Raw genomic sequence first — 24917 nt, 5'->3', positions numbered from 1 at the left:
GTTGTCTGAAGTCATGAACGTTAGTTGGTGCTCCAGTATAATCGGTACCCTGAAACTCATCCAGTGAGAAACGTTCCGCGGTGCAAAAATAAGTGCGATTAAAATGCGTTAATTTTGTGTAATTAATTCATCTTAATTAACGCGTTAAAGTCCCGGCCCTATTAATAATATAAGATATAATATGTTACTTTTGTGACTGGGTAAGTACACAACACGGGAGTCGGGACGTCACGTGCCTCAAAGGTTGAGAAGGAGGGGCGTCCCGTCACGTGTCTCAAAGGTTGAGAAGGAGGGGCGATCTTGAGGTTGAGAAGGAGGGGCGCCGAGGTACTGCGCACTGCAGTGAGGGGTACTACCAGCGCCATATAGACTGAGAGTTACGTCATCTCCGTTCACTCCAATGGACGACTTTTTTACAGCAATGGCGGATCGTGGAGCCTCTAAATCGTTCCCCGGAAGTTAGCGCCAAGGCTAGCAGAGCTGTAGAGTTGCAGCATAATAGACCGTTCGTGACGGACTTTTAAAGGTAAGAAGAAGTTTAAAGATATATATTGCGGATATTATCAGTAAATCTGATTCAAATTAACATGTGTATTAAAGGATGTCAGTGGATTATCCCTAAATTAGTAGATTTAGGGAACGTTTACATATAACAGATTAAGCTAGGATACCATACCATAGTACCATACACTATACCATAGTGGTTGAATACACAGTATTAGGAAACACTTTATACTTACTGGACATGTTATACTTATTACATACTGTATATAAAATATGACCAAGAATGTGAGACAACTTTATAGAAATTCATATCACATCTGTTACTGATGCCATTTGTCATACTTTGTTAAATTCACAAATAATAAAGTTCCATAACTTCAGTTGGGAACAAAGACCACACCTTATCTCCCCAAGGCAATTTCCCATACAATAGGTGTGCTATATAGGTGTGTATAACCCTTTCTCCTGTCTGTTACTCCCTCTTTCAGCACATGAACCAGAGGGGGATTCAATGGAACACCTGCACTGAGACCCTCACCCTGCACCCTGAGTCTCAACTCTCTAGTGTTTTTCAAGCCTTTCCCTGTTTAAACAAAACATTAAGCTTTCCCAATGGTGTGGTTTCGTTTTGTGAAAAAGTGCAAATGCAGTGTTTGTATATAATAACCTCAAATATGTTTTTGCTGTTGGTCGTGAAATTGCTCCTGCTGACTTGAGCCAGCCATTTTTTCCTCCGCTCTGTGTCAGTGGGGAAGCCGTACATTCGTACTCCTTTCTCGGAGCGATTTGAGCATCCCCAGGCAGCACAGCAAACCATGGTGGCGACTAGGAGGCAGCACAGCAAACCAGGACAACACGGAGGAAAAGGCACAGACAAACTGCATGATATGCTATTCAATGTTTATTGANTTGTAATCGCCGATAAACGAATTGACGGAAGATAAGTCTCATTCGAGATAATACTGTCGAGATTGGGTGGTTATGGGTTTGATCCGTTCTTTTCCATCACGTGAATGTAAAAGTACGTACGGGTGCGTACAGGTGTTGTGTGTTTTACTTGCTCGTGGAAGAGTAAACAGGCTAGCGATGATCACAGGGAACGGTAGAACAACGCTGCCAACGCTGTGCAACTCGACGTTATACCTAACCTCGCCTTCAGGTTTTTGCCAATAGCAGTGCCAGCGTTGGCAGCGTTTGTCTTCCTAGGCGTTCCTGTGTCATGCTAGCCTCGTTTACTCCGTCACACAAGTAAGACACACACACCTGTACGCACCCGTACCGTCTTTTACATTCCGTATCATAAGAACGGATCAAAACACCATAACCAACCACAATTACAAGTATTATGTCTCGAATGAGCACGCGTTATCTTCGTCCAATCGGTCTATCGGCGATTGAAACGGTACGACTGATACCCTGTCGTGCTCCACGCCGGCGTGGTCCGTGCGAGGGAGTGGAACGTATTACTTGTTACATTGCGGTTCAACTACGTCCCGGTCGTCCCCGGTTACATACGTCACAAGAAATACAATAACGTCAGTAATATCTCTGAAGTAACACACGTAAGGACATACAAGTACGCACTAACAAATATTATCAAGTAATGATATACATTATTGCACAGTAAAGTTAGCGGTAAGACAACGTCGGACTCTTATTTTATGGAAAAAGTTGTAATTTCGTACCTCTGTACAGTATCATCTCCGTGTTTTATGTTGATACTTGGACTCTAACTATTATAAAGGATCTTAAACGGTTAACCCTCCTCATATTCCCCGCCTCAAAGGGGAGTCATGAATTCTGTACAGAAAGGACATTTACAAATACCTTTAATTCTACCTTTCGGGTTGTAGTGAAACTTTACCAAATAAGAACAATTCCTTGCGGGTTAAAGAACTACGTCATTAAAGTAGTCTTTGTTTGTTGTACTTTTTTTACGGGGTTTTGATAACACAATCAATTACAAACCTCACAGCGCGTCCTTCTCCGCATTGTGGACGAGCGAGTCGCAGTCCGACGGTCCCAGGAGGTCTCAGTGGCGACGTAGGAGGTAGGACGATAGAGGGAGACTTCTACAGACTTGAGTGGTTATACGTCGACCTGTACCCTCCCCCAACATTTTAGAACCGTACAAATAACATGTAGAACAGTCACGACAATGGTCATTGTCTACAGAACATATGTGGTTGTGATAAAAGGAGTTTGTACGATTTTTACAACTATACTTCTAACTCCCTTAAAGGAGATTTAGACGTTTGTGACTATAACCATAACCTCGCCTATCCTATTCCTCTCCTATTATCCATTTTACACCAAGAAGTCAGAACGAATTATAGAGGAGACAAGGCAATTTCGGGGATTTACCATATCTCAAAGTGAAAAAAGTCAAGGGGGTCAAGCCCTTCAGATATTTGGGGTCGAGACCGGGTTGCCCATTATTCGGGCGGTATAAGTGGGGGGTTTTGTATGCAGGTCCTTTTGTTTTTCGACATTACTACGCTAACTTTGCCATGCTGACTATGGGACAGCACGAGGTGCGGCCGCACCAGGCACGCTCCCTCACCTTGCATAATGAACAATGTAACGCCAAGTTGATGCAGGGCCAGCAGGGGCCAATGTATGCAGTGTTCTTTATGTTATTGCAGTCATTATAGAGACTTCATTGTGTGCATTCCTGTATGTTCATGCGTGATTGTTTATAATAGTTCATTACTATATGTAATAACGTGTCATTTCAATCGCCATTCTGTTGCAGCCTGAGAATAAAATACCTTTTTCAACATTAAAGCATGGAGACATGTCATAGTAGAGGCACAAAATACAACTATGAACCTGAGATTGATAATATTTCCTAGAATTTGCCAATTGGGAGGAGTATAAGGGGCGGAGTTTCCCCTCAGTACTTAAGACATGTCTTTCCTGTAAATGTTTATGGAAATTAAGATGGAAAGCCCAACATCACTTTGAAATGGTTTATTCTTGTTAAGGAACGCCCAATTTCTTGATGCAGTAATTTCATCAGAAACAAACAACATGAAAAAAATGCCCCAAAACTATTGTGTTAGTTAATGTTTGGAGTGTCGCGCAGGAAGAGGCGTAACACCTGCTCGCTCAGCGTCAGGCTGCCAGGGTCCTCCAGAGTCACCGCTGCATCCTCCATCCTGCTATCTCCCTCTGAAGATGTCTGAACTCACCAATATGCAGCTGGACATGGGAGGGGGTTGTAAAATCTTGGCATGTTTATTGTACATCTTGTCAGTGCTGTTACCAGTAACAGATGTCTTGTATACACCAACACTATTTTCCTCAAACATGCTAAAAATGTTGATATGAAGATTGAGGGAATTTCCTCTAAATCTGCAAACACTGATATTGGTATTGGAGCGGATAGGATAAGGAGAGGATAATAGGTAAAATGTGGTTCTTCAGTCTTGCTTAATATCTCCTCTGTTCCGTTAAAGCCCCTAAATGGTATAGAGTTTCACTTTTTTCAGTTCGGAAGTCTATAAACCCAGCTTGCCCAAGGTATAAGCCGCCATTATCACCCCATGAAAAATACGTCAGGAAAAACAAATAGCTGTAATGATTATTTCCACGAAAATGTCAAACCACAGATCAAGTGTGGCACGAATTCCTGTAGATTTATCATAGCTTGATCAAAATGGTTGCCATGTGTTTTAATGCAGTTGTATTTCCTTGCTAGTGTTGCTTTCATTAGCCATCTTTTCTTCCCTCAGGTCCCGCTTTTCTTTGCTGTGGGTGTGTAGGCGTTTTGGTTGAAGGCCATTTACAGCAGTGGCAAGTAGCGGAAATATTTGTATATAGAAGAGGTAAAGTGGTTCCACTTTTATTGCTGTTGTAAACATTTTAAGCATTTTTTGGTTCTCCGGGCGAAAAAAAATACCAAGAAATTAGGAAAAAAACTATATAAATACAACATGTTGGGAAATACCTCCCAATCGTTCTCCATGTTCTTGTAACTTGAGAGAAAGTGTTCACTGTTTGGGAAATTCTTGCATACATTAGATTTCATTCCATCCAAATGTATGAGGGCGTGCCCATATGATGTGAGGGGCATGTACCCCTGTTGTTCCTGGTTTAAAATATGAAATTGCTTAAAATAAAAACTGTTGAAGTCATTTCTCCCACACAGCTGTAGTAGATACAGTAAGTCCCAGTCAAACTGAAACATGTGCTCCGCTTGGCCAAATAAAAACCAAAGGGGAAAAGATTAGTTTTTTTTACTCGCAAAAATACAACAGCCACCCAAGACCAACCATCAGCCAAATCTTTCCATGTGACCTGCCTCGGATCGACTCTGAACTCAGATAATTCAAGTTGACTTCTGTGTTACCTCAACATGCCTGCAGCCGTGCTATAAACCCCCAAAGAGAGCTGGTGTGGCCTCATTGGAGCTGTGCAGGAAGTCTTGTTGCGTTTTCTAGGATTTGTGTCTCAAAAACGATGTCTTCATTCAAACATTATCCAGGGGGAGCCTTTCCTGCTTAATATAGCTGATACTTAGGAGATGAAATATGGCAATAAAAACATGTTGTATTTAAGATAACTTTCCACCAAAGGGAAATACTGGTTTAGGGTGGGGCGGTATGTAAACCTCTCCTCCAACATACACTGTTACTTCACTAGACCTTCAGTATATATATATATATATCATATTGAATCAAAGTGAGAGCTGGCATCTGAAGGCCTGGCATATACCCCAGATAAATATTGTTCTAGAATTACCCCCACATGAAAGATTATTTTCCAAACAATACTGTATATTCCGTGTATATATATATGAACTATCGCTGCCATGACGCGGGAACCCTCTGACTCATTTGGTGTGTTTAATGTTTTGACTTCAATTTGTACTAAATCTTGCTCAAATATTTAAACACTGTTGTATATTATAAAACGTATTGAAAGAGTTGTCCCAGATGTAAATACTTATGTTATGGCCAAGCTCCATTTAGGTATTCCAGAAAGACATATAAATACCTTGGCCAAAGATCAGACAAATGTGAAAGGAATGAAGCTACAATTATTGACATTTATTACACCTGCGCTTACCTGCTATGACATGTCTTAGGGATGTTCCTTTGGAAAAGAAAACAACAAGTCATGGCCTTAAAGCAAGAGGTACTAAATTGTGTCAGCGTTAGCTCCTGGTTTACGAACCAATAGGGAACACATTATGATACAATACATCTGTTTTGTATGTCAGCATAGAATAATGAATCTTGACAGACTTGATTTATAATTTCCCTGTCCAATCAAAGTATGATTCCATACATTTAAATGTAAGATTGACTCGCTCATTGACGACTGTTTCCTTGGTGGTTAAGCTGTGTAGGAGGAGATCAAAACAAGCACATCTCCTTCCTGTGCAATTGAAAACAAATGAACAGAAATGAAGGCAATAATTAAGACAGTTTCAAATGAGATCAAGGCAGCTGTGGTTATAAGAAAAATTCATGGCTGTAATGCACAAACTCAATTAAATCGAATTATATTTTTTTTAGTCCATGTGACCTTCTGCATGGCTAGGTGCAGTGGTGTTAGTAAAAAACACTGTAGAAAGTGTATTGTTCCTGTAAGAGTTCACAAAGTTCTCTCATAAAATCCTAATGTAAACCTTTCAGCTTGACTCAAAATTGCTATGTGGTGGAGCTAAAAACAAGTGTGTTGACATTCACCATGGAAAAGTTTACTCTTTTTTTTTGTAAAATGTTTTGGGGGATGAACTTAACAAACACATTTCCTGAAGGCCATCTTCTAAATATCCCCAAAACACACACTGTGTACTGAGAATAAGGTAATTTCACTGATGGGATAAAGTTGGCAGTATTTGATATTCTCTTATTCTCAATGATTACCAAACCAATCGCTGTCCCTCATCACTTTCTGAAGCCCCTGTCTGTGGCAATTAGTTCCAAATCAAAAACTTTTCATAAATTGGGTCACAATTATAGTTTGAGTAATTTCCCACAACAGCTAGTTTTTAGCACATTTCTCATCTAGCAGTAAATAGTGCACTTGTTGGGGATTATGTTCAGCTGCGGATTAATACACATTTGAAATGAGTAGCTGTCAAGGTCGTGTCCCTGATGATTTCTCCCGCCTGCTGGAGGGATCAAGCTGTCTGGTCACAGCTCTGTTGTTTAAGCTTATGTCATCACTGCTGTTCAGCACGGGCGGCTGAGCTGCTGTATAATAGATGATTTCCAGGAGATAAGCTCACTGAGTGAAGCAGCAATCATCAAGAAACCTTCACATATTATAATGTCAAAGGTGTTGTGGTTTTTTCCTGCCATATGGTTTATTTAGTGTAATCAGATCTTTCCCCACATGAATCCCCATTGCATAATAGTTTATTACATTATAAACAGCATCCCGCATAATAAGAATTGTATTATTTTATTTATGTATTTATTCATTTTAAATACAATCTGGGTACAGAATATTTGTTGCACCCAAAGGTTGATAGTTTGGTATAAATGATGAACATCCATACCTCTGAAATTATGTTTATTCAGCAGTCAATATAGAATGTTAGATAAAACATTTTTTGGCACAGTTGCTTAATGATCATAAGCTGTCCCGTTTCTGTGTGGTAATCTAAATAAATATGCAAAACCATAATTTACTTCCCAAATAAATACAATATAAACTACAATATAAGATGCACCGCATCCGCGCCCCACTCTGCCGCTCCTCAGGAAAAACAAAACAAAAACATAATTTATCGTACTTCAGGCAAACAGTTGCAATGGGTTCAAAACCAAATAAAGTGTGAAAAAGATGCTTCATAATTAATTACAATAGCTTATTTTACCCTAAAGTTCTACCAGGCGTTACAACAAGGAGGCATTTGATTGGGCCAATAGAAGGCTGTACTGTGCGCTTCACAGGAAGTTACAGGGTTTATTGGATGGGTGCAAACACATTTGCAGATCCTGATTCTACGTCATAGTTTTTCTGTCAGCCAGAAGAAAAACCTGCCACTTATGATCACTAAAACCATTGTTCTTGTTTCACACCTGTGCCTCAGTTCAGCTGAAAGTGTAAACGTTCATAAATTACACCCAGAGACGATATTAAAAAGATTATATCACCTGGAACTGGAGACATGATATGTTAACACATCTAAGTTTGAGAAAACATCTTGCGTGTTGAATTTACTTGGTGTGTTTTGGCAATTCTTTGAGGAAAATAATTCCAGAGAATTATGGGTAATTACAATAATGGGCTATTTGGGAAAAGTATAAAAAAGGACTCAAACATGAGTGTGATGAGATTTTCGATGGAGAGCAGATGGGATCTATTTTCACTAAAGTGAGTGTGTTTTAAAACAGGCGCTCATTGATAATCTACACAACATCAACAAACACAATCATTACATGTGCGGGCAAACCTGGAGCTATGGAAAATGATTTTCTTCACTCGTCAAATTCCTTATCAATAATGCTTTTTCTTTTCCTTGTATAATAACACTGCAATCAGTAAGATGATCGCTTGAAAGCAGGGAAACAGGGCACAAAGTCATGATCGCTGATAACAAGTCCACACTCCTTTAGGTAGATATGCTTCCTGTAGACAGCTGATCACTAAACAACACTTGAGGTCAATGGTCCAAACTTTTATTTATGGATTTGAAGTAAATTATTGAGCTTTTTTTTTTTTGCCTTAAAGGTGGTTTAGTGTCTGCATTTGGTCTTACTAAACTGAATGCCCATTAATATGGCGTGTAGGAGCTGCAGTTCTAGTCCTCCATGACCCACAGCTCATCTATCGCATGTGCTAGCCAACTAGTCAAATGCAAGATCACAAACATACAACATTGCTACATCGCTGTTGTACCACAGTTTACAGTGTTACTAGACAGATAGAAAATATAATAAAAACGTTTTTTGGTACGAACAGTCATTTTCTGTCTCTTTACATGGAATCCACAAAATCACAGCACTTGCTGTCCACGTGATTTGGATCCAATTTGTTTTGACAGACGTCAAAAGTCTCCCTGTTAGAAAAAGGCCGCCATGGAACAGCCATGAACACATTCCCTTCCTTTCCTCTTTTCCTTGAGATTTTATTCCATAGTTTGTCTTTAAACAGCATTCATGTCCAACTCTCCCAACAGTGTCTGAGAGCAGCATGAAGAGGTCCATTTCTCGGGGTCATACACACCCACAGTTCTTCGCCGACATATTTCGTACTGTGTGATGGAGGTGCCTGTTGTCCTGGAAGGAAAACTGTTTTTCATAAGCGATGGGCCGGCAGCAGGGCCCGTTGCTGACCTTGTCCTTGCGGCCCTTCTTTTTGAAGCCTGTCCGCACCATGTGATCCATGGTAAGGTCGTAGTTCTGCCGGTGTTCCAGGCATTTCCCGCTGCAGTAGCGCAGCAGCAACGTCTCGTCGCTTTCGTAGCCGAGACCCAGTTCACTTACGGTCAGCTCCAGCTCCCTCAAAGAGCAGGGCTTGGGCCTTCGCGCTCTTTTAGTCCTTCGAGCCTGGTTCTCTCCCAGGAGCCGGCTCTTCTTCCTCTTCCTGTCCAGCAAGGCGCCGACCACATGCCGAAGTTCGCCCTCCGTGAAGCTCTGGAACATCGCAGAAACTACCAGAGAGGAGGTAAATCATACGTTACTACACAGGTGGTGGAAGGATTATCGGATTTCTGTGTAAAGATAATCAGATAAGGTTCACAAAGATAACATGCAGTAGTAGGCAGGATAAACTCATGTGCAAACAAAATAAAACACGTTTATCCGACAACACGACAGCTTCCAATGAGTCTTATCGTTATCTGCATCTCTTGAAGCTGATTCAAGTTGAGGAATGCCACTAAATGGGTCTGTGGGAAAGTTGAGTGTCATCATATGAACTATGAGGTGCTAACTGACTGTGTGCTGCTGTGATACATTAAAAACACAATCTGTGAACACCAAAGTAAGATGTGAGATGTCTCCTGTCTGAACCCAATCTGCCCTTTAACACCTTATCTCAGACAGACAGGGAAGGAAGACAATAACAGTTTATCTTACACTCTGAGAGGACCGAGTTCATCTCGTCTGCGGAGCGGGGTCTCCGTTGAGGCCCACCCATCTGCCGGGACTTCACTGCCGATTCTGCTGATGAGGAGGAGGAGGAGGAGGAGGAGGAGGGTGATTGCGGTGAGGTCTTGAAAGTTGATTGAGAGAATGAGGACAGTCTTGATGAGGATGGAGACGTGTACGGGTATTTCGATTTAGGTCTGAACTGTCCGATAGTGGCCATGTTTCTAACGAAGACGATGGACAGGGCTGCGCCACAGAGCACGAAGGCAAAAGTAGCACCTTTCCATAACTTCATCTTAGAACGTCAAGGAGCATTGAAACTCTGTTGAGAGAGGGAAAAAGAGGACAAACGTCAAACATGTTCACACAGTCACTCCTTCACTTGTCACATTAAAGCAAAGAGAACAATGAAACAAATGGTTATCTTCTGTGCAATCACATTTCTTTGACCTCCCTGATAAATCCATTTCTCTCAGCAGAGCTTTTATTTTACCGCCAGTTTACTTTTTCTGATTCTGCTGTCAGCTTGTTTTCACTAAGTGGGTTCATGATCCGGAGCTTGACATCTCCTGCTGACACATGAGAATGCAGTGTGTGTTTAATCGCGGCTGCCTGAAGAGGAAAAAACATAAGTGCAATTTTTTTATTTGAACTGAAGGCAGGCTGGATTAGTTTCGCAACCCCTTGCCCTTTGAAACCGCTAAGAAGTGTATGTATTATTTCAAAATACCTGATGTGAATGAGAATACAAGCTTCCTCTCTTCATTTCTGAAGAAAACACTTTTTGTTTTGCAGAGGTTAATGTTCCCGAACCATCCTCTTAAAGGAGGGGAATCCATTCCTCCCCTCACAGGAACCACACCTATTTACAATGCTATGTATGATGAGGTCTCAACATGTGTGTTTGCACATCCCTTTATCTTATACCGCCGCTCCCTATCAGACACTGCATCGCAGCGGCCGCAAAAACTCACTTAGCAGGAGTTATCCCTCATGTTTCCTCTCTACTTAATGTCACGCCGCAGGTATTTGAGTGAAGCTTTACAACCTGACTTCTTTGTATTTTTCATATCATGTCACCAGTGAGCAATACATTTCCCCAGAGCCGGAAACGGCATACTGGCAGTGTCTAACAGCAAATCCAGACCGGCCTCCCAAAGTGTTTTGCCAGATTGGATTCTGTAATGTACAGACAGGCTCCTGCAGTGTTTACAATGGGAAACAATGGCATATATCGTTGTGTAGTTTAGCAGAAACAAAAATATGGGTTTTCCCTAGATCACATTAATGTTTACAAAAAATAAAGGAACATTTTGTCTTTATGCAGTGAAGTAAGTGAAACCACGAAGGACTATATGCAAATTGCAATAGTTCTCCACAGCGTCTGACTGTTTTAGACACCGCAGAATGAAAATATAAAGAGTCTGAGTTGCAGTGGTATACACAGAGTATAAACAGGTACAACCAGTCCTATCAGTCATAGCTTGACTCATCACTCATAATTCCATATGCGCTCGACGTGGTAATCAGCCACAATGAAGAGGTGGGATGGTAATCATTTGAAAGTCAAACATTTCAGCTAGCAGCCTCATATGACACACAGTCTGCTCGGTGCCCGACTGCATGATGTTCCTCTCTCACTGTGGGGTTTAATCACCAGACAGGACGGATAGAAGCCTCTGTGGAAAGTCTCAGACATTTTGCTTCTGTTGGTTCAACACCAGAAACCATGCTGCTCCATTGATATGATACATTTACAATTCTAAATGAGTTTGCTATGATAAGGTGCAAAAGATGAGGTCATTGTTTTCTTGTGCTATTAATAGGTCAGTTTTCAACAGTTACTCATCTTTGAAGTTATCACTTTCACACGGCCGGAGAGTATTAACGTCTGCGGCGTGTTAGCTTTGTGGCTCATCTTAATAAAAATAATTAGCTGGTAAAGAACCGAAGAGACGTCTCATTCGCTGACACAGGAGGAAGCCTGATCATCAAACACCTATCTCTTGTCCCTGAAGACACTTTGATTGTCATAATTACTGCACTCAGAAACCCATTAGTCCCATCTGCAGTCAATTGGCGCCAATAAAAGTGCCAAGGAGCATTTCGTAGCGGATTCACGGATGATTAATCAGTACAGATATCTAATATCTATCACTGGCCCCCCACTGTCATGGAAATACATATACAGATATTGATAGCGAGAAAGGGGCACCAGTGTTTTCTTTGGAGAGTAACGGAAAGACATGAATGAGGAGCCCACTTCCTGAGGACAAATGCTGCTATTTTCCAGAAAACAGAAGAGCAACAGTGCAGAGGATATAGTGGAACCCCAGAGGACCCTCCAGCAGAAGGAAAAGCCATCCTCGAGCCGAGACATAAAAGTGCAGATGAGTCGCAAAGACAACTAGAACAGCTCACACACACACACGCACGCACGCACGCACGCACACACACGCACACGCACACATACCATGTATACATCACTTCAGGGGACATTACATTGACTTACATGCATTTCCTGGAGACGTATCCTAACCTTAACCATAACCAACACATGCCTAACCCTAACCTACCCTAACCAAGTCTTCACCCTAAAATTAATGATTCCCCTCGTGGGGACCTCCATTATGTCCCCATAAGGGTAGCCAGTCCCCACATGTGACTGTGTAAACAGATTTAGTTCCCCACAAGTATAGTAATGCTAGGCCACACACACACACACACACACACACACACACACACACACACACACGCACGCACGCACGCACGCACACGTCTGATGCTCACAAAGCATCCGTATAGATATGCCCATGCATGCTCCTGTGTTCAAAGATGAGGGCAGTTCAATGTGTGAGGCCCAAAGCAAACGCAAATATCATCTATTCACAGGGAGAACAAGATACATTTGTATGCATGATAGTTATTTTTAGGAGTTTGTTTTTCTAGCGAGTGTAGAAGTGAATAAGGTATGTATGCAATGTGCACCTGATGTTTGCTGTCAAACACGAGTCACCTGAAGTGCTACCAGCAGAGTGAAAACAGTGTCAGATGATCATTAAGGCAACCGTGAAAGTGAAATGCCTCGCCAATAATTCATCTGTCTGTCGGTCAAAGCCATTCCTGAGACATTATGTATTCTCCGACGCATGCATTTGTCATTTGGAGTCCCATCCTGAACCCTCAACTGAGCTCTTGTTGTGACTCAAAGATCTCATTATTTCAAATGACACAATGAAATTGATGTTTTCCAGGAATAATTGGGTCAGTGGCGATGGCGCTGCTAAGCTGGCGGTAATGTAATTACAGCAGCATGGCACTTGTTTCCTCCCCTCTCTCCCATGCTAGAGACACTCAACAGAATGCCACAGCCGATGGAGGATGAACTAGAGATCTGTCAAAATGGAGATAAGGGGCGTCTGTGGTTAACACTTATGAATGAGGCGGGCAGACAGGGGGTGCCTTCTTTTCAGATAGCTTGGATCTCGAGCAGTGTGACAGCCAGAGAAGATCACAGAAGAGAAATGAATGAAGAGTGTCTTTGTGCCAAGAGAAAAGCGGATACCAACTTTTATGTCTGACCACCAGAATTTGCTCCTATACATTCCCTAAATACAGCCTTTTCTGTCTCACTCACTCACTCTCCCTCGCTGTGACCAAAGTCTATGGCTGTGACTCACACATACCATAAACACACACAGGCAGCACTTGCGTAGTTTCACTTTTCCCAAATCATATGACACAGGCTTGTGTAGGAAACGAGACAAAGTCTAACCTTCCATTGTCGTCCAGACACCCACTTCACTTTCAGGGCGCACTCAGACTCCCAGCAGCACCATCACATAACACTAGATAATCCAGTTTACATAACACTGCCGCTTTTTCATATCTACAAATGTCCACAGGTCTAACCCTGGTGTGTTTGGCTACTCTCAACCCGAGGCCTCTGCCTACAGAACATTGTTACCACGCTGTGTGTCAGCTCAGTTCCACCCATGTGACCGGCTGTCTTTGAACACACCCCGAAAATACCTCTACTAAAAAGATAACAGAGGAGCATAGCAAATAGCAGGAAGGCACCTACTGTGTTGTTCCAAGGAAACAACGTGCTTTAGAGAGTCCTAGAGAGGCCTTGTCTTGTATTGTCCCTCTTAAGTGAGCATCAGGAGGCCTGGGGACAGCTAGAGAGTGCTTGAGGAGGTAATAGGGACATATTCCAAAGATCAGGGCGGGATTAGCACTAATGCCTGCCGGCTTTATCTGCAGTCACGTGGGTTAACACCTGGCTGCAGTGCTGGTGGCGGAGCATTGGCCTTACTGTAAGTGTGTGTGTGTGTGTGTGTCTGTTTTAATCCACCAGACACCTCGATCTCAGGGGTTATGCCAGCATGCACTGCCTACTGAAAAAGCACCAGCAGGCACTGCTTCTTCTTCTACTTCCAAAACCTGCGTTCAATCAGAATAATGAAGAGGAAAAGTAAGGGGTTTGGTAGTTGGATCCGTCGTGTTGGCCACACAGAGGGCCAAAAGGCTGTAACATAAAGTGGATGTTCTGAGCCAGGATTGGCTGTGCTAAATCCAGCCTCGGTTCTAATGCAACTGAAAAAGGCTTAGGTTTGGCTGCGCTGTAATTTTGCTGGGCAACTGCTATGGTTGGCTTGCGTTCTGTCACTCAGTAACCAAAAGGATAATTAAAACAAGGCTGTCCCCTGTTAGTGCGAAAGCTGCCGTTCGTTATCGAGGAGAAAGAAGGGGAAACCATGTGTGCGGGATTCAAGACAAAAATGTGATAATTTTAACACGCATTCTGTAAAATACTAAACCGGTTTCCTACATCCTTTTGGTCTACTGGTGGAGGTGAGCTGTTTAAAATATTGTATTGTTAACATCACAAAGGTTTATATGGATTAATCCGGTAATCTAACAGCCTAGCACGAAATCTCACAACTCAAAGCTGTGAGGGCGTCGTTAATGAGGCGCGGGAGAAGGAACACTTATAGGTGCACATTTGACCTCAGTCCCGATTTGTCTAGCCTATTCCTGGAAGGGATGAGTCAAGGTATAGACCTGTATTTAAATAGCTTTCCAACAGACAAAGAGGTGACATGAGGCTGGGCAGGAAAACCTCACCTTGCCTCATCATCTTGCAGTGAGCTGGTAGTAAGATTGATGATTGTTCGGGGCTACTTTCTAAAGAAGAGTCCATAAACTCCTATATTCTGGCTGCTAATCTGTCTATGCCAGATCCCTTTTAACACACCAACATCGCCTCTAAACCTACGTTAAACATGTTGATGTTGCAGTTACAAAAGGCTGACTGCACTCTGGCACACACTGAATGCTACTTTAAAATATGACCAACGCGAGCAAGCACAAGCAAGTACAAACATCTGAAATATGAGGACATTTTACGTGTTTATAAGCTTGTGCTCTCTCCACAGAGCTATCATACTAATTATTTGGATGCACAATATACATTTTGGCAAGGATATGAAAGAGAAATGCAGAGGAGTGGTGCAGGAGTTTAGCTTTCTCTTCAGTTTCTTCCAGTTATGACCAGCTCCGGCAGGTTATGACAGTCCAAAGGCTCAATTGACTTCAGGCTTAACCTCTATCCGGCCTCTTGGGGCTCCGCTGGATACAGTATAATCTCTAAGTATGATATGGGCTTAATGAGAAGGGGATCATCACTTCAGTAAAATGCCCAAAGTGAGTATGATCAAGTTAGCCTCTCTCAGAGCACCTTCATTATATTTTTAGATGACAGGTCTAGCAATTTGACCCTGCTCCGCTGAATTATTTAAACAGGTAAAGGCACAGCTATGCCAAAAATTCCAATCTCCAAAATGAAGGCAGAAAATAATAATTATCCGAAATCACTATTTTATAAGCTTTCAAAGTAGGGCTGCTCTTTTTGAGAAGGGAAAGTCGGAGAGTCATAAAGAAGCAATTATGCGTGATAATGAGGTGAACCGCCACGCTGATGAGTAACAGAAAAATGTAATATTTCTCCCTGACAAAAACAAACTTGTCTGTGTGGTGAGAGGTAGTTCAAATTCTGCAGAAAGTGAGGAGAATTATTTATTTGACTTTTCCAACATGCCCCTTTGTAATCAATGCTTAATGCTCTGCAAACATTTCGTGACAGGCAGCTCCGCTCTATTGACAAGCGTTTCCAGTGAAGGCCCGCTTGTTGATACAGATAATCCAACGTGTGTTTTCTGCCACTCCAGCGCCTGGTGAGGCATCTCTGTCAGCGGCTTCTAACGCCTTCCCCGTAATCTGCCGGCTTAAACCAACAAAAGAAGATGTGGTGTCCTTACCGTTCGGCCGGCTAATCCAGATTTAGCTGCGTGGCGTCGTCTTCAGCTGACCTCCACAGGCAAGTGTTGGCTGGGTAAATCCATCATCATCACAGGCGAGGAGCTGCACTCCTGCTCGTTCCCCAGTAAATCATCACAGCTCCATGTGCCTGCTGGGAGCTGTCCGGGCTTGATTCAGGTCCAGATTGTGTTATTCTTTTATCATATCTGCATTTCATTCGAAATCTTTAAGATCAAGCTCGACATTCCTCTGAATGTAATCATGCGCCTCATGGCACTCAGGATGTTTCATTCACAGAAAAGGAGAGTTGGGTCTTCAGAGGAGTCCCCGACTTGCCATCTGGTTCACTTCAGAGAACTTCTGTTACCATGTCCTTTCTGCACAACCCTGAACCTGAAAAAACACAGAGCAACACAGTGTCATGTCATGCAGAGATTTTACAGATGCCTTAACTTCTTTCCCATCTGTTGTGAAACTCCTATTTCAACAACCCTGATCATTTGATCCCCAAACAACAGCAATCAGAAAGACAATGCACATGTCCTTACCCCTATGCCTGCAGCAGGTCTTCTCTTCGGCTCCAGGGAGGGAAACTCTGCGGGTGGAGAAGATGGGTTAGGTTGAGGAGGGAGAGCGTGGTTACCGTAAGTGGAGCAGAGAGCTTCTCTGATGCCTCTGCCTCCTGCCTCCCCCCCTCAACTGTTGCTCCTCCTCCTCCTCCATAGTTGTGCTTGTGGGCCGAGTCGGATTACTCCTGACATGATAATCTCCCTGGCTCTAGCTCCAGGAGCACTAAAGGATGCTTTGGCCTGAGCAAGGGCTTACATTTACCTTCTGCCGCAAAAGAGTCTGCCATCTTAAGTGGGAGATTGGTAGTCGCCTCGATTGAGATCAGAAGGGTCTGCAGAAGCAAGTGTTTTCCAATCTTTTAGGGGGAATTAAGAAAGTGCACAATTGGTTTAAATGCTGCTAAGACAACACTAACGCCAGTTAAATGGAATTATCACAGTGGAGGTATTTCATGATGATTCAATCTACGGTTGGCTTGAGATAAAACCCAGGGTGTTGTTGTTGAAAATCTCAGGTTCACGTCGCCTCCAATACCAAACCGTTTTTTAGCCTTTGAGCCCTGAGCAGCAAATGAGGAGCAGATGGTTGTGCTTTTGAAGGTATCAGGCACTCCAGACTGCAATCTAAATAAACTTCCCATCCAGGGGGGAAATGCGTCAGGTGTGTGGGGTCAGTCGTATGTAAACAAAAGCCAACCATTTTTGAGACAAGTGAAGCCCTTCATGAGGTAGGGAGGCGACCTAGAGTCTTAAATATGCTGTTTGGTAGAATAAAGCAATCAATAACTGTACAGGTACAATGCTGATCTAACCAGAACGGATGGTTTCACAATTGTGTCCACAGCAAAAGATATTGAAATACAGCAGCTATTTCCGCTAGAGTCACAACAGGAAACGTATTATTTGCTCACAAACATCTCATCCTCACACTATGAGTCATTCTGATATCCTCGGGCCAAATTATACACAAATCACGCTATGCTAAGATCCTCTGAAGAGGAAGAGATGTGGCCAAGAGCTAACTTTCTCAGACTTCAAACCCCTCAGTGTGGACTGAGAACAAAAGTTATTTATCTGAGCTTTGTCTCATACCAACATGTGAGTATTGATGGATCATTTATTGGATTGTTATCTCAAGTGTACATTTTATTTCAAGTTTGAGGCGAAGCCAACCAAAGCTTTCCACTTAGCCCTTTCAGCGGCCAACAAATCAAAATAATATTTGTGCTCTTCTTCACCGCAAAAGTATTTTAGTCAGCAGGTGCAAAATTATGACGACCCTCTCCCCGAAAAACATGAGAATTATGACGTTGAACTTGTTTAACATTCATCATTATTGGCGGTAGGAGCCCGTATAATGACTCGCTGTTAGCTGGGGATATCGTGCTTTCGTAGCCTTGAACAGGAACTATCGGCACAGAAACATTTCCTGACATGGGGCAGGAACATTTCTTCTCTATACATATTGTTCACAGATGTGTAAAGTTTTCTTAGAACAGCCTTCGCTACAATAAAAGTCCAACAGCTGTTAATTGCTAAATCGAGTCAGAGACAATAGGAGGGCTACACTTGATGTGTATACAATGCAACGTCTCACTCAACAGCTTAGATTACATTAGTCATGAAGACAGTCTGACGTTCAGTATAAACAAAAAGAAGAAATACAGCAGAGTATGTTTCCAATTTGAACGTGATAGAATAGCATACACATCGGATTGAATCTTTTCCACTGGGTGTGGATGAGTGAAGAAACACATTTTGTTTAGGTTTGGGCAAGATTTTAAGGAAGCCCTCAATCAGTAACACTATAAACACACCATTCCAGTCGAGGTGTCATTAGAAAGGCTGGAAATAAGGCTCAAATGTTGCTACTCCGCTCGTCTTGCGCAAGATGTGGTTTGAGGATTGGACAAGTAGCCGTTAGCCAAATGTCATCTCACAGAAAGGAAAACTACTTTTTAGAGAACCATAATCTAAACAGGCATTTGGGACAATGAAGTATTTTTTCTCTGTGAGAAAGTGGTAACAAGGTAAATCCAGCCTGACCCAAGAATAAATATACATTGCAATTTGCAGATGTGACCAGCTGAGGCCCCAGCAGTGCAGACGCCAGAGGTGATTAAAGAAATCAGTGTGATTGAACTCTCAGACACTTTTCCTCAGCGCTTAAACACCTCAGTTTGTGCAACAATTTGTACCTTCAGCTAAAATGTGTTGTGGTCTATTTACAGTCCTTGCAGTGCATTTACTTCCTACATGACAAGGACAGACTGAGTGTTTCAAATAACACAGCTGTGAACACAGCTTAATGCTGCCCTCATCTGTCAGTGGATTACAACTACATGCAACACAGAATAAACAGTCCCTCACCAGGAGAGACACCAAAAAGGAAATAGCCTTTTCAGTTTAATACAAAAAATATTTATTTCTTTCATCAGCATATAAAATGTAGTAGCGTGTTGACGCTGCATTGTTCTGCAACTGTTAATCTGCACAGGCGGTCTTTCTGCTTCCCAGAGAGAGTGTGCGCTCCCCCTGAAGCAGCGGCCTCCTTCTGCTCTGAAAGCCCTTGGTGCTGTCGGGGCCGAGGGGCTGACGGACCACCGTCTGCATCGGGCAGTGCGCGTTCATGTGCAGCGCCACCTTGGGGTTTAATACACTGGCTGCAAATTTGCGCCTCAGCACCCAGGGGCTCTGAGAGCTCTCTGTGTCACTGTCTCCAGAGCACCAGTTCCTCTTGCTGTGCCTCGGATTCAGACCGGAGAGGGACTTGCTGTTCCAGTTGCTGGAGATCTGCTCCAAGGTTCTTTGCACAGAGTTTTCCACAAACTTCTGGGACTGAGATGTTTTGTCCTCCTTGACTGAATCCTCTGGGGTTTGATGTTCCTGGGAAGGTGTGTCCTCAGGTCTGATCTCGTTGGTTCCCTCTGATGATTCCCCCCTGTTGATGTAGTGCATCGACTGGAATCCCAAAGGCACCACGTGTATGCCGTCACCGCCAGACTTCTCCTCCTCTGCTTTCAGGGCGCTGTAGGTCTTACGAACTTCCTCCAAATGATTAAACTTCACCACTACACACAGTTGTTGGCCGAGCTCTTTGTGGCGCTTGGCGTAGCACTGCAGCTCCTTGGGAAGCTCCTCGCCAGCATGCAGGATCCAGGATGAAATAATCCCGCCATGGACGCTGAACTTCTGGAGGATGCTCTTTGAGAGGAAAGCCTGCTCCAGGCCTCGGGATGATCCATTGTCTCCGGTTGAATTCTCCACAGAAGAGTTCCAGGCGAGGAGCAGCTTGCTGGTGGGGGAACACAGCAGCCTCTTGGGAAGCGGTTCCATCCGCCTCACTTTGGTGCCTTCATCGTTCACCTCCAGGAGCTCGGAGTACTCTGCTCCTGCCAGAGTCATGTACCAGTTTGTGGTCAGGACCTTTATCTACAACAAACAACAGCAACCTCAGCTTTGTTTGCTTTTTTACTGGACTGTAAACATAGCAGAAAGCAACTGAAACCTTGCAATTAACTAACATGATTGTACCTTTTTCAGACAAGTGAGGAGCTTGAGGCTGACGAAGCCCTGCTTGTTCTTCTGCACATGTTTCAGCAGGAAGCCGTCCTCGGCCAGGTGGCTGTCGGTGAACAAATCCTCCAACTGGGCCTTAATCTTCAAGCAGAGCAACTCACCTTCACAGTCTTCTTCATCCCGGGCAGATTGGGCATCATCTCTACAAAAAAAACAAGAATCAGCATCTTGATATACTGCGATGTAGATTAGTCAACCATATGTTTTCTAATTTGCTTACCCAATCGGATTACTCATTGTATCTCCAGAGGACAGTGATAACAGGTCGCTGAGCTGTGCGGTTTATTGGTAAAGTAAAGATGGGTATTAGGGAAAAGCAGCTAGGTACAGTCAATGCTCCTGAGTAATGAAAAAATGCACGTGGACACAGTTGTCAGTTGGTCATTTGGGATCCAAAACAACATTTTGTAAAATGCTAAATTCCACATTCCACAATATCACCTCGACTATCAGCAACTAGCACTCAAACAAAAGTTCAATAAATGCTGAAAAAAAGAGAAACTGTCAACATATTGTTCGCTAACATAATCATAAGAACATTATAAGTTAAGTGAAAGTCTACTCCAGCGATGTATCAGTGTTAATATCACAACACATCGTTAAGGCGTGCATTTCTGCAACACTATTCAGAGCTAAGAGCACAATAAAATACAAATAAAAGATGATATTATTTCTGGATTCCCACAGACACAGTCTAAAGCAGCAGTAAAGAACAAAATAACCAGTAATTATCCCTTAAATCCAGCTTTATATCCTGTTTGCTCTTGTCTTGAAATCATTTATCCTCTTCAGCGTGTTGATGCAACAACAAATCCATCTGTTACCTTAGCTGCCATGTTTTAATTAGCATGCTTTCCATATGTTACGATCATCACACACAGGATAAATATGCGACCCAAAGCTGTCTGCTTTTATTTCCCGCTCATAATGGCACTGATTTAACAGACTGTAGGCACACATGGACATAAGACTCACATGTAGAAAGAAACACTGTAGCTTGGTTCTCTAGACAGTGACATGAGTGAAAATCATCTTTAAATCGTATTTGAGGAGAACTTAACAAATCTGCATCTTCAGGATTGTGTGGGTGTGGGATTTGATTGACAGTTGCGTCTCTAAAGGGTCATTAAAAACTCTCCTCACCTACTCACTAAATTATATAATATATCAAACACTAATACAGTATTTAACTCTTTAGTGAGCAATCAACTGATAGAATACACGTTTTAATCCCCCTCATTTCCTCAATTACTTATTGAATCTAGAAAATGAGATTGCAATGTAGATTTTTTTTAGCAGCGGATATTACTGCCCATTGTTTTTTTCTTTCAGGGCACTGTGTATATAGTGGATACATCTTACAGTAAGAATTGAGACACATATATATGGTGGACTATTTAGTAAATAATAATTTTGTACAGTCTCAGTCACATCGTCCATCAGGAGTGTGCAGGTGTCTCCATGGCAACATAATAAGCAAATGACCTTAAATCAATACATTCTGATTTTCTTAATGATATCTTCTGATTGGACCACAGAACACTGTGACATCATCATTCTCCAACAGAGACCCGCCTCTTTCAAACCAATTTGAAGAGCACAAATACAAAACATATTAAACCTTAAATTACCTAACAATAAGCGATGATGACTTCATTCTCCGTGACAGTTGGTTGCTGGGGGCCTTTAGAAAAAGGACAACTCCTAGATACACCCCTGCAAACAAATACAAACACACGTATCTGCATGTAATGTTGCATTCATGAAATAATTAATGCCTTGAAACAGAAGACAGTGAAGGATTTATCAGTTAAAAGAGGCCCAATTATGGTTTTGGGGATTTTCCCTTTCCTGTCGTGTGTTATATCGTTGCATTGAAATGGTTTTCATAGACTTAAATCCCTGTGTTCCCTCCCCACTGCCTGGAACACCTCCATTTGACTCCTTTTTACTTTCAAAACATGGTGACATCACTATGTAGCACTCACACTTCTATTGGATAGCTCTCCAACACATTGTATGTGATAGGCTAAGGGGCGGGACATCTCTAAGCGGTTGACCAATCACCACAGAGCTGACCAGCAAACCAATCAGAGCAGACTGGGCTCTGGTTTCAGACAGAGGGTGAAAGAGGTGCTGCAGCACAGGCAGTATGAGAAATAAAGAGCTTTTTGAACATCAAAGCGTGGAGACATGTCACAGGAGAGACACACAATACAACTATGAGCCTTACATTGAGCACAATAGAGCCCCTTTAAGACTTTCACATTTAGTTAACAACAGGGTCAAGAAACGAGGCGTCACAAGCCAAGATTTGTACAAAAACCCAATTATTTAACTTTATTAACATCAATGTTTTTTCATTTTCATCAACAGTTTCTTTTTAAATTCCAGTTCTTTATCAACAAATAGAAAACAGACTGTGTGTACAACAGATTGAACCCCTACAGCACTAAGCATTCACAAGGTAAAAATGAACATTTCAGTTTTTGCGCCAGCGTTTTCAAGTCCCCCCTCCCACCGCCGCTCCCCCACCGCCACCACAACGTTTAGGCCTCTTCAGACGCTCCCTCCTGCGGCTCGTGTGGGAGAAGATGTGTGCTTGAGTGGTGCGATTGGGTGAGGAGTGGTCCATCTTGATGGGTGGGGGTGGGGGGTTGTGCTGTTTTTCCTCATTCAGACGGACAACCAGCTGTCAAAGTTACTATGGTAGTACAGTAGATACAACGGTGTTTCCATTAATACACTCTAGGACAGCAGGCTCTCTGCTCTGTCTCTAGGGTTGGTAGATCAGCAGAATTTATCCTTTTTAACAATATACCTTTGAAGCTGTGTATATATCTATGTGTAATTGTACATATATATAATCAATCATAATTATATATATATTTATAGTTCTATTTCTGTATAAAATAATATCAGGTTTCAGTCCAAAGGGCCGAGTCTCTTTCCCCTCCTGTAGGAATGGTTGATTCTGTACAGCTTGATGCTCCTCCATGTGAGCCGCTCTCGTTCCTCTCAGCCGCTCGCCTCCAGAAAACTGACCAACGGGCAGCGAGGAGACGGGAGGGACTCGAAGAGCAACTTTATTCAGAGATCAGGGAGTTTATTTTTCGGTCAACTACCCGTTGGGTACAAAAGTCTGTTTTCCTCAGGTAATTCTCCGCTGTGGAGCATGAAGGCCTCAATGCCATAGGCTTCTGATGAAACATAACAAACAAAAAAACACGTAGAAATAATGTGCTTTCCATTTCTGTACACCTCTGATTTAGTGTCTCGTTAGCTAATTCATTGCTTGCTTTTTAAGTAGCTACCATGTTTAGAGGCCAAACTTTAGCGAGTGTGTGCTCTTCAATCAGTTTTCTTAAAGTTGACTTTTTTTATCCAAAATGGCAAGTGACAAGGCAATTTTTTTTTTGGAGTTATTGAACTGAGTAAGACCAAACATAACGGTTATGACACGGATAAAACAATAAAGTCATGTGATAAAAGAAATCTGACAGCAGCTCAGAGAACAGGGGTCCTCCTGTATTAGTATCTAGGAACGTGTTAAAAATACATGTCCCTTGTGCTAAAGTACCCTAAAATAACAGTAAAAACCCCAAAAAGTACCGATTATGATAATAATGCTTGACCCAGGCTGGGCCGTTTAAGACAGAAATAATGTCTGATGTTAAAATGATTATTAAAAACAACAAATATACTAAACAATAACATTTGACAAAATGAATCACAATATTGACATTAAAATGAACATAAAAAGAACAGAGAGAGGGCTCTCTTAGTGCTACCAGTAGCCTTTGACAATCAGGGAGGTTTGGCTTGGACAGAGCAGAGCTGTCGCTTCTGTACACGAGTTGTCACGTTTGTCATAGTCATTATAATGTTTCTGTTATTATTTTTAAAGCAAAAATCTCATGTGGTTGGTAAAGTCGGCATGGATCTCTGTGATTGGATAAACCTGTCGCCGGGTTTGCAAGCGCTTCCCTTTCTCCTCCCCTGCGGTAGCGGTGAGGGGGCGGGGCTTAGGGGAGTCAGGTGGGTGTATGGTGGCTGAGATGGGACACTTGGCACACTCCTGAGAGGTCTGACCAGGGAGGCTGCTCGCTGGGAGTGGTTATGTTGCATAGTGGTCAAAGCTGCCCAGGTACTCCAACGCTGCCCTGTAGCACAGCTGGTACTGGTCCTGGGGAGAGGAAGAGGAGGAGGAAGAAGAAGAAGACTTGTTAAAAAGGTTGCAAGCATGTCTGGAATATCACATATCAAACCTGTCACTATCCAGCTGCATACACACGACATCTACTGAATTTCTCTCTGTCCTAGAAGAGAGATGGTCTGTTGCTCTTTTGGGGTTTTTAAGTTTTTTCTGCTAAAAGTCTTTTGATGGAAGTTTTTTTTTCATCCGTCTAATAAACATTTGTACACATTTTTGGAGAGAAATGTACAAGAAGAATCTGGTCATGTTCTCTGCTCTTACCAATACCTTTGGGAACTGATCATTGCATTTTCCCAATGTAATTCTGTTTTCTAGAATAAAAGTGAACCAACAATAGGCGCGTTCACACCAAGTACTTTTCCCACAAAGGTTCCTGAGAACTACGATTTAGTTGCGTTCACACCAAAAAGTCCCAGGAACTAAATTAGTTCTAGACTAGAGAACCTTTTTTACCCCCTTTTCAGTCCCTGCTAGAGAGCAGGGACTTTCGTGAGAGAAAAAGGTTCCTGTCTCTGATTGGCTGGGCGGAATGCAAACCACGCCCCAGTCAAACTCCCAAAAACGTTTGTGAAGCCGCCATTTTATTAGCATTAGCATTAGCATAGCGCAGAAACGCAGAGAGACTAACTTATGACAACACAAAATAAAACATGGGAGCGGTGGAGATGA

The 24917-nt window shown here is 42.5% G+C and overlaps 3 protein-coding genes across 3 annotated transcripts in view; all 3 read right to left on the bottom strand.

Annotated features, from left to right (window-relative positions):
• Window positions 1-8684: 8684 nt before the first annotated feature.
• Window positions 8685-9855, bottom strand: LOC104950315 (neurturin). The gene is made up of 2 exons (XM_010776816.1): window positions 9549-9855; window positions 8685-9121 (listed from the first exon to the last, which is right to left on the bottom strand). The coding sequence occupies exons 1-2, from the start codon at window positions 9853-9855 to the stop codon at window positions 8685-8687; spliced, it is 744 nt and encodes a 247-aa protein (XP_010775118.1).
• Window positions 9856-18937: 9082 nt separating this feature from the next.
• Window positions 18938-20269, bottom strand: LOC104950314 (la-related protein 6-like). Its single transcript, XM_010776815.1, has 3 exons — window positions 20253-20269; window positions 19988-20174; window positions 18938-19885 (listed from the first exon to the last, which is right to left on the bottom strand). The coding sequence occupies exons 1-3, from the start codon at window positions 20267-20269 to the stop codon at window positions 18938-18940; spliced, it is 1152 nt and encodes a 383-aa protein (XP_010775117.1).
• Window positions 20270-22346: 2077 nt separating this feature from the next.
• LOC104950313 (receptor-type tyrosine-protein phosphatase F-like) overlaps window positions 22347-24917 on the bottom strand; it is a 36540-nt gene continuing 33969 nt past the window's right edge. The window contains exon 9 of the mRNA XM_010776813.1: window positions 22347-24209. Coding sequence (XP_010775115.1) covers window positions 24150-24209 — 60 coding nt within the window. The 3' untranslated portion in view covers window positions 22347-24149. The remainder of the gene's footprint in view (window positions 24210-24917) is intronic.

This window comes from Notothenia coriiceps, unplaced genomic scaffold, assembly GCF_000735185.1.
Source record: "Notothenia coriiceps isolate Sejong01 unplaced genomic scaffold, NC01 NC01_scaffold00017392, whole genome shotgun sequence".
NCBI lineage: Eukaryota > Metazoa > Chordata > Actinopteri > Perciformes > Nototheniidae > Notothenia > Notothenia coriiceps.
This window is presented reverse-complemented; position numbering and strand designations above follow the sequence as displayed.